Genomic DNA, 10,623 nt, shown 5'->3' on the forward strand with positions numbered 1-10,623 from the left:
GTCCTTGAAAAACACATCACATGGATGGAAGCATATGTTGCTCCAAAACCTGGAGGAACTGCTCAGTATTGATGTGCCTTCACAGATATGTTACCCATGCCGAAACCCACAGATACCCATGTCATTGGCACTAATCAACTCCCCAACATCACAGATGCTTTTATTTTGTCCTGTTCTTCTGAAGCCCAGTGGTCTCAATAGCAACCTTTTCCAACATTAATTTAGACTCCTTAGAATCCAGCTTTTCCAATTTAGGTCAGTCCATCTCAGATGAGCTCAGGCCCAGAGAAGTCGGATGTTGAATGGCTTTCACTTTGCATGGCATTTTTGGTACAAAATTGTACTATGATAACTGGCAATGGTTTTCCAAGGTATTCCCAAGCCCAAAATGTAACATTCAACCACAGAATGATGTTGGTTTTTAATGCAGTGCTACCTGAGGGATGGATGGGCCTTGGATGTTGGTTTTTGGCTTTGCAATTTATGTGCAGAGATTTCCCCAGATTCTTTGAATCTTTTGATGATGATATGGACTAGTGTTTTTAGCATTCCACAACTTTCCCAGTCTTGTCCTACTGTTTTCCCAAATTCAGAATGTGTGTATCTACCTTATTCCTGGGGGGTCTACTGTAGCTACGAATGTGGGTGGAACTTCCGCTACAGTAATGATAATAGAAACAACACGTTTCTTCATGTGACTTACTAAAGTGATTTAGCCAACAGTGTTTTGAAAAGAATAAATCTTCAATTTAGCAAGTACTGCTGAATTTTTAAAAGCCAGGCATCCAGCTATATTATTAACTAGAAGCTATATGTTATATTTTCTGTAATGAACGGTACTTGTTGCAACAAGTTGTTCACTGTCTAAATGCATCAGACATCCATGATTCTTTTATATTAATTTAATATTAAATCTTTATGCTGAAGCACTACATCTTCACAACTGCTATACAATAATTCTTATTGCCAAGCAAATACTGAATTGAAACTAATAAAGTTAGCTAGATATGCTTTTGTACATTATCTCAGGTAATTTCTTCATTGTCGAAGGAATAATAATGTAGTGAGTACATGACTTTGATTTTGATCACGAAATAGATAAAAATGTTATCGATACAAAGAAGTGCTGTGACAATTACTTATCAGTCTCCTGTTGATACCAACCAACATCCACACATGAGCTTGGTCTTACCTAACTTCTTTTGTTGGTATTTAATTCCAAAACGCTTCTCGTAAAAGGTCAGAACCCTTCCAGTAATGTCAGCTGCATATTTAGCGTGTCCGGCTCTAATGGCCTCTGGACGAGCGTATGTCTGTAGAACCACAACAAAAAAAGACAAATCAGACACAGAGAATATTTAGTGACAGATTTTTGTGACATTCACAGTTAAGTAACTAAAAAAGTCTAGGAAATGTGAATCTAGTTGCTAAATGAGTTTGATGAGTTTAACAAGGTGAACAAGGCAAAATAAAATAAAAACACATGATCTTCATCTTGAATCCACAAAGGTACACATACTTTAATGAGCACTCGATCATGGTAAGAGGAGACCGAATCAAATTCAGAAACTGCAAAGGCAAACAGGTACGTGGACATCTTCGGGGTTGGATAAAAGCGAGTGTACTGCCATTCATCGTCTATAAACTTGGAGTCTGAGGGAGTAGAAGGAAGGTAGAGTAGTAGAAGGAAGAATATTTTGCATTCTTTACTTAAATGCTTTACTGATACATTTTTATTGCAACAGTGGGAACTTTTGATTTTACCTGCTGGTTTTTCATTTCCTAGAGCTTTGGTGCCATGCCTGTGGATGATGGTCACATCAAACTCAGCCTTCATTTCTGGCTCATCAAAACACGGAAACACTGTCCTGGCTTCTGATGGCTGCAAATTGGTGGCTGCAAGGAATCTATTAAAAGAAAGAGAGAATTTTATCATTGGTTTATTAGTTAAGAAACACTAAAAAAAGACAATAAGGAAGTGTCACAGCCAAAGACCAGACAGCAACATCTTACAGACACGTGTTCGATGAAAGAAAGACATGACAGTGTGGTGACTACAGGGATATCCTGTTTCCTTTAAGTGTTTCTGGGACAGACAGGCTATAAATAATGTGACAAACAGATCAGTAGACAACAGCATTTCCCATGAAACCAATATAATTAAAATACATTGAGTACAACTGAACAATGTCCTCTGTCTAATCTAAACCACTCATCTATCAGATTTATGAATCATTGCCCTCCTAAGAGCCACTCACTTTACTCACTTTACGGGGCAACAAAGACGTCTGATGTTCTGTTTTTCATTAAAGACCCCATACATCTTTGTATGCTGGTAAATCACAGTCCAATCAAGTTAAATAGCTATTTATGCTTGTAAATGACTCACAAATCATAAATCATACTTTTTTAAATCCCTGTTGTGGGTTTTTTTCTGGTATATTTTGTGTATTTTTGTTAGTGTCATGAATAACGATGCAGCACAATCCAAATATTCCAGCTTTTAGTCCACAGTTTTATGGTAATATTTAGAGTAAGAACGCATTTAAAAAAATGTTGGACTCAGTGAGCACAACCTCGCCATCAAGAGAGGATGCCACAGACAAAGCTAGATTCCTAACGTCCTGCTGGCTGCAGCCAACAGGAGGTGAAAACAGAGCTGCACTTTCTAACCACCAAGACATAATAGGTCATATAGACATAGAAGAACAAAAGGGAACCCTTGATGTAGCAAAGCTTGGGAACCCCTGGTTTCAGAGAAAATGTGCACTGTGCTTTTCTAGGTTTAAAGCCTGAGCTAAATCTGGGAGGATTTCAAGTCATTTTTGTGTGATTGCCAATGAGGGGAAACTCAAGCTGCAAAATGAGTCATGGCTGTATGCATATTTCCCAAAACAAACCTGTCTGTATAACTCAGATCATTTGTTACCTCAATAAACTCGAATATGTTTATACTATATAGTTATTTCAGCAGGGAGGTTTTCCTTTTTTCTTTCATTGGTCCCATTTTCAGTACACTAGGAGATAAATTAGGGTGTTTTAGGGTGTGGCTAATCATGACCGACAGCTTTCAGCCTTGGAAAAGACAGATGGTATCAACATGTATCATTCCCTCATCCAAATAAGGCAAAAGCCTTATTCATAGACGCAAAGCTCAGAGCTTCAAGTCAGCAGTACAAACTTTATATAGAGTGGTTACTTTCACTTTGAATCAGCTGTCTATGGTGTGGTTCAGTGGAGACCAAAGTAGCTCAAAGGCTAAAGGTAGCGCCATAAAATTACACAATAACACGAAAACCATGGGCATATAGGGACTGTACATATGCAATGATCATTACCAAACAGGAACCACTGACACACAGAAACCTTAACAAACCGGAAGTATTAATATACATAAACCATAAACATGTTGGAACTATTAACAGATACAAACAATCAGCATATGGGAATCATTTGAGTACATGAACCATTTACATACACAAGCACTAAACAGGAACATTAGCACCTTTAACCCATTTAGACATCAGAACCATGAACATTAAGAAAACATTACAGGAATAATAACCCCAAAAGACCATTTATGCACAGGAATCATAACCATCCATCTTGAAAACCTTCAATACACAGCGTTTGGGAAAGGGCAGAGGCTTTGAAAAACTCGGAGTGTGATTGGATTAATGTAGTCGTGGCTGAGGTGTGCATGTGCAGCTACCAAGGAATAACCCAAACCATGGCGATTGTAAACATGTCGGTACATGACTTTTGCTGCTTTTGAAAACAGAACAGCTCCCTGCTGTTCTTTGTTCTTCTTTTAACAAAGAAATGTCATCAAGTTCTGATAAAACTGGTGCTTTAGCAGCATCCATGCTAATGTCTTCTACCATAATTGCACCAGCCTCTTGTTGCTGCTTGTTTACATCACAACTCCGGCACGCCTGAAAGTACTGCCCCATGTCGCTGATTGGTCCTGTCACTTTCTAACCGGGCCCAAACGGTTCAGATGGGAGCTTAGCAAGATGGATTTGTGAGTGAAAAACAAGGAAACAGGCATTTTCTTCTGCTTTGCAAGGTTACAAGAATCATTAACACTCAGAAAATATTTATACATAAAAACTACGAACACATTAACGACCCTCACACAGGAGCCATTAAAAAAGCGGAAGTGTTAACACACAGGGACTGTTATCCTACAGGAAAAATTAACTGATAAACATACATGTAACATTAATTTTTAATATATTTCAACAAACCCAGGAACTATTTGAATGCAGGTGCCATTAGCAGGAACTACAACCACACGGAAACCATTGATGTGGCTATGATAGCATTTAAGACCATGTAAACTCAAGAGCCTTAAGTGACAGGAACTATTAACATACAGAGGAATATAGAGGAACCATTGGCATACAAGAACCATTAACCTTCAACACTAGAAACACACTGAAAGTATTAGGATACAGGAACCAATACATACAGGAGAGTTTAGCATGCAATAACCACTCAGAAACCATTGAATTAACAAATTAGCAACTGGGAACAATCAGCACAGAATAACAGAAAAAAACACAGAGATTGTAAGAGAAAAAGGCAACCATTTACACTTAGGTACAAATAGCATAAAAGAGCTATTAATCAGAGGTGTCAAGTAACTAAGCACAAATACTTTGTTGCCTTACTTAAGTAGAAATTTTGGGTATCTATACTTTACTGGAGTAATTATTTTTCAGCTGACTTTTTACTTCTACTCCTTACATTTTCACACAATTATCTGTACTTTCTACTCCTTACATTTTAAAAATAGCCTCGTGACTCCTATTTCATTTCAGCTTGTTTTCATTCCGGCTTGTCATTGTTCAAAAAAACACACAAAAAATACCCACCCAAAAACCTATCCATATAAATTGTGCCATCCAGATAGCGTGAATTTGATTGGGGTTGAATGTAAAGTATAAACATAATACCATTCCAACACCCTATTGGTTTGAACGTGATCCATCTCACCTGCGCACATGACACAAATCAAGTCACACCCCAGCAAGGAAGCAGCAGACCTATGTAGCCTAGTACCAAGATGTCCGTGGCAGAGACTCAAGAGAACTGGAGCGAAATGTCCCAACCAAGCAACAGCTGGGAGGTTGGTAGCCAGGAAGACCAACACTTATAGGCAACTAGTCATCATATTGTCTGCTCCATGAAACACATGTTAATGCTCAGTAGTACACATATGTGGTTCTTGAATGTATTTGCATTGTATTAAAATACGTTCATTTTCAGTGAGCATAAATGCGGCTGAAACAGGTGCATCCTAAATTTTTCAACATTAACATTTTAATATAAAATTTTAGTCATTATGGCCTTTAGAAAAATGTTTTTTTGGGGAGGTGGGGTAGTGCACTATTGGCCCCTGTGGCGCGGCTTAAGCTTTTGTCCTTAATGGCATTTTTTCCCTCTTACATTACTTTTACTTTTATACTTTAAGTAGTTTTGAAACCAGTACTTTTACACTTTTACTTGAGTAAAAAGCTTGAGCTGACACTTCAACTTCTACAGAAATCTTTTTAAACCCTAGTATCTATACTTCTACCTGAGTAATGAATGTGAATACTTTTGACACCTCTGCTATTAATATACTGGAATGATTTTCTTACAAGAACTCTTAGCATTCGGAACTTAAACTGCAAGCAATATCACATTAGCGGTACTAATGTTGATGGTGAATATCTGCTGCTGTAATTTGCGGCCCTGTGGCGAAGAAAATCACAGCAATGATAATTGTCAGTACATCTTGACTTTGACTTTGGTGTTGCTTCTATTCAATCAGTTTGATGACCAATTCATAAAAGAGAACAATAAAAATACAGCAAATTCAGATTCGTTGCTTCATAAATTCAGTTCAACGTCATCAGTTAAACGGACCTTTTGCCAAGCACTGAAAACTACTGCCTTCTGCCAATGGTTACAGTTGGCAAGCTACTCTGTTCCATGATCTTGTCTTTGTTAAATATCATGCAGCGATTTAAATAAGAGTCTATTTTGGGATTCAGGAGTACAGTTTACTTACTTTTTTTTAATAACACCTGTCTAAGCCTGAATAAACACATTTTTGAAATGTTCCAGGTATCTTATACTCTAGATCAGCACTGATAGAAAGTCTCTTGTCCAATCAGAATACCTGATTGCAGCTAAAACATCATACATCATATTTGTTTACTTACCTGTCAGCATCGGTATCCCCTTCATAAGCTGGGTGCCCTTCGATATATGTGCTTACAAACAGGCCATTGAGGTTTGGTGATATTTCTCCCGCGAAAGCCAGGAACAAACTGTAATTTCCACCAGCTTCTAAGACATCCTCCAGGTGGATCTCCAGAAAATTAGTCTCATTTTTCTGTTGTTTCATATCAATAACCTTAATCAGCTTATTTTTGTCTTCGTCCCTCACTGATGGCCGAGAAACTACCAGGTTCAAACTGTGAAGGTAGATGATGTCGGTCCCCTGGACACAGTGGAAGTCAACAGTAGAGTTTCCTGTGAAGAGCATCGTCTGGTTTGGACTGGTGACATTAACCTCCTCGATGATTTTTGTGTAGAGGTGAGGCTGGAGGAAGATCTTGTACCTTTCAGGTACTAGATTTGTTGGCAGTCGCATAACAGGTGGTGGTCCTGGAGTGGTGACTGGGACAGTCGGCAGGGGAGTTGGGTTCATCCCAGCTATCTCAACTTTGTAAAAGATGACCATAGTGATGATGCTAGCAATGGCACAGGCAGTCAGGATGACAAAGGCGGTGGCAAAAAACTTGGAGATGGATGAGTTTTTCGGCATGGTGTCTGTTTCCTTTGGTCAATCCTGAAGGTCCCGGTGCTTGATGTTAGAGATGAGTCTAATGAATCCCTGAGCGTGTGAGCCTCCAGTCTGCAATGACTGACCTTTGTATGAAAATAACCTCCCTCCCATAAACAGGGCCTGGCCTTCGAAATAAAGGGTAGGTCCTAGGATTAAGCATTAACTTGAGCTGACGAAGGAGCAAAGAGTAAGCATATAGTGCGAAGAGGGCGATGTTCATTGGCTTTTGTTGTAAATGATCAGATTGTGCTCTCAAACATCTGGAGGTAGTTACTGTGGTCTTGCCACTAATGCAGGGGTAAGGTTAACCTCAAGGAACACTTTATCCTCACACTTCACTGTCCAGGCTATCACACACACAGACTCCCTAGCATTCCCTTTCTGTGAGCATACCCTTGACTCACACGCCTTACAAGCTGCTAGTAAAGAAAAATCCATCAGAAGGAGAATATCAGTATCGTGACATCTTATAGCAGGTGAATAAGTCCAGAGGTCCTGTGAAAGCTCCTCCAACTGCTGCCCTTTCACAGCCAGGTAAAAAACAAAAACACCTCAACCCCGAGAGAAGGATGATGACGCCTAAACATGCATGTGAACACCGATCCTGAGCGATCAACAAACTCCAAACCAACAAGAAGCATATGAAGGGAGGAGTGCTGAGTGGGCTGAATAAGAGAGAAGAAAAAAGAGGAGGAGAGAGGAGGATAAGAGTGATTTGGGAAATTATTCTATTTGCTGGAAAACCCCAACCTCAGGGAATCAAGACCACCACCATGACCGGTGCACACACACCTATCATGAGGAGAGGAAACAAGGAGAGACAAAATTGAAACAGTGAAGGAAACATTGGCGTGTCCTGAGTGGGGTGAGACTCATTTGTACTAAAAACAGATGTTCCTGTTGGAGGGTCAAGGAGATCAAACCAACCTGAACATATTGAAACACTAAGATGTTGCAATAATGACAGCAAATCATCACTGCAGAGAGACCGAATGCCAGGTGGAGGGGAGCCCAAGTGGGGCCCTTGTTCTGGTAAGCATTACACATAGTCTGTGATAAATGAGGTGTGGGGGATGCAATCATGCTAATGACTCTTGAGAGACCATTTTTAGTTTTACACCTCTGAAAAAACTTTATAGTTAAATCCATCGATCCTGATAGTGAAACCAGGGAAATAAAAAATCCCTCATGGTTACTTAAAACAATGTTCCACTGGACCCCAGAACATTTAAAAATAAGCATATAAGTATGTGTGTGTGGTAAGAACCAGATGTTACGACATTTTCTTGATTTCAGGGTCTTCTACATACACCCTGTGTGTGTTACTTCCAGGAAAGATTTATTTCTTAGAGAGCAGGAGTGAAACTCTGGGATCAAAGCTGTCATCACTTTAATATCATTTTTTTAAACTGATGCTCACACATGAAGCAGGGACAGGAAAAACACACAAACTTGTGAATAATGACTGATTCTTTATGGGGAAAAGTTTCATTACATCATCCTGATCACACACAAACATTGATATATTCTGGAGAGCATAAATATACTCAAATATGCATCTGCTACTTGCACAACACATCAGTACTGGAATGAAATGTTTCAATAGTGCATTTGTAAACACAGGTTGCTGATATGAGACCTTAAGGAAGTGATCTTCATGGCCAGCACCTTGAGAGTAGAGACCTCTACTGATCAAGCGGACCATTGCAGAAGAACTGATATTCCTTTGCTGTCAGAGGCAAACAGGTTGGGCTTATTTTAAGAGGATATGTTTGCAAAATCACACACATTAGATAAACAGAATCAGAAGCAGACAATCCTACTACATTTTCAACAGCTATGCTTTGGTCACCTATTTAATACAGTGATTTGAGCTACAGTTATCTTTCAGTGACAGCAATCAAAGTGTGCAGAATGTTTCCAAAGTTAGTAAATTCCAACAATGTAGAAGTAAATTCCTGTACTTTTTTAGATTTATTTTTGGCCTTTTTTGCCTTTATTAGATAGGACAGTGGATATAGTCAGAAACAGGGAGAGACATGCAGGAAATAGTGCGACAGGCTGGATTTGAACCCGGGTTGCCTGCGTATATGGTGTGTGCCTTAACCACTCAACTACCAGCACGCCAAATTCCTGTACTTTTAAACATGGGTGATACTTTTCAAATATTTGGGGGCTTTAGTGACCTAATAGTGCAAAAAGTAGGGATTAGCAAGAGCGTATTGCTTCAGTGGTCAGCTATGAAATAGATTTTAATGCACTCATTGTCTAGATGCATGCGTGCTTGATCAAATTAGGTCAAATAATGATACTTGTTTAACACTGAGAAGGTCAGCTGCGTTTGTGATGTCTGACAATATAAAGGACTCTGATGTAACTCAGAGACAAAAACCCTAATGTTGCTATGACCTGTTCTTTTAGATTTTTGTGACTTCAGTAATTAAAAGTGTGAGCTAGGACCCAACACAAAACATAACACAAACTAACATATTAAGGCAGTGACTGACCAACAAGGCGGACTGGCTTTTAGCTGAGCATAGAAAAGCTGTTTCCAGTTAAAAGAAAAGATCCTACATTAAGGTGTTTCTATAGTGCACCTTTCTGTGTTGTTAGACAGCAAATTTGGAATAAGTCTGTCAATGGCAAAACCAAGTACTTTTAGAAGACATACTTTAATCAGGTACTTGGATTAAGCCGAAACTAGTGTGTTCTTTGTTTGCTGAAGCAATCTACTGATGCCTTTCGTATCCTTTTTCCACCACTAGTCTATTAGACCTCTAAACGTGTCAAAAACAGGAAATGTATTAAAATCTTGTTGAAGAGAAAAAACCCAGTCAGTGGAAATACATGATGGAAAAAAATCACACAATTCAATAATGAAACTTAAGATAATAAAAATGACCTGGAATAAACCTGCTCAGCTGCATTCTTAAAGATTTAGAATTTTAAAATCCTTACATAATGAAGAGCCTGAGTACAGCCAAGTCAGAGCGGCTATACAGGGCCAGCTCTGGTTTTCATGTGATTAGAAGTCCAAGCAGCCAGCAAAACAGCCCAATCTGTTGTTTCAGGTAATTTCTATGCTGTAAGTGTTGGAGTAGCAAAAACTGTCTAATGAAAACCCTGCAAAAATTTCAGGTGAGTTGCAATTCCCCCTGTATTTCATTTTTTTCTGAGAATTCTTTTCTTTGCAAACTTCTCTAATATCACTAAGCAAACGGACATCACCATGAATTCTCACATCAATCTTGGTTTGTACAAAACTTCATTTTAGTTCAATTTAAAGGTGACATATTTTACCCTTTTAAGACAAGTTTATATAGTTCTCAGAGGTCTCCAAAACATGCCTGTGAAGTTTGTTGCTGAAAAATCACTGCAGTATTGGATTTTGCATGTCTAAAAACCCCTCTGTTTCAGCCCTTCTCAGAATGAGCCGTTTCTGTTTGTGGCTTTAAATGGTAATTAGCTGTCTGACTCCACCCCTCTCAGGAAATGGATGCAGCACTCGTGATATTACAGAATTTTTTTTTCCAAAGTTTAGACTGGGATTCTAACCATCAATCTCCCAGACCATGGTCAGCAGGGTAACCCACTGAGCTATCCAGCATCTCACCTGGTAGCTGAGAGGATCAATAGAGGAGGGCGGAACTTTCCTCCAAGTGGAGGGCCAACCAAACCTGGGGGTGGGTGCTTAGGCCCCTGAGGTCACTAGATGTAAAATCTGAGAACGGCTTCTTTCAGCACACATTTTCTGAAACGTGGAGAAAGAGAGGGGGAGA

At 39.2% G+C, this 10,623-nt stretch overlaps 1 protein-coding gene across 1 annotated transcript in view; it reads right to left on the bottom strand.

Annotated features, from left to right (window-relative positions):
* anpepa (alanyl (membrane) aminopeptidase a) overlaps positions 1-7,464 on the bottom strand; it is a 32,123-nt gene extending 24,659 nt beyond the window's left edge. The window contains exons 1-4 of the mRNA XM_041795379.1: positions 6,216-7,464; positions 1,765-1,907; positions 1,520-1,653; positions 1,193-1,313 (exon numbers count right to left, since the gene is read on the bottom strand). Coding sequence (XP_041651313.1) covers positions 1,193-1,313; positions 1,520-1,653; positions 1,765-1,907; positions 6,216-6,823 — 1,006 coding nt within the window. The 5' untranslated portion in view covers positions 6,824-7,464. The remainder of the gene's footprint in view (positions 1-1,192; positions 1,314-1,519; positions 1,654-1,764; positions 1,908-6,215) is intronic.
* Positions 7,465-10,623: the final 3,159 nt, after the last annotated feature.

The sequence above is a fragment of the Cheilinus undulatus genome, linkage group 9 (genome assembly GCF_018320785.1).
Source record: "Cheilinus undulatus linkage group 9, ASM1832078v1, whole genome shotgun sequence".
Taxonomy (NCBI): Eukaryota; Metazoa; Chordata; class Actinopteri; order Labriformes; family Labridae; genus Cheilinus; species Cheilinus undulatus.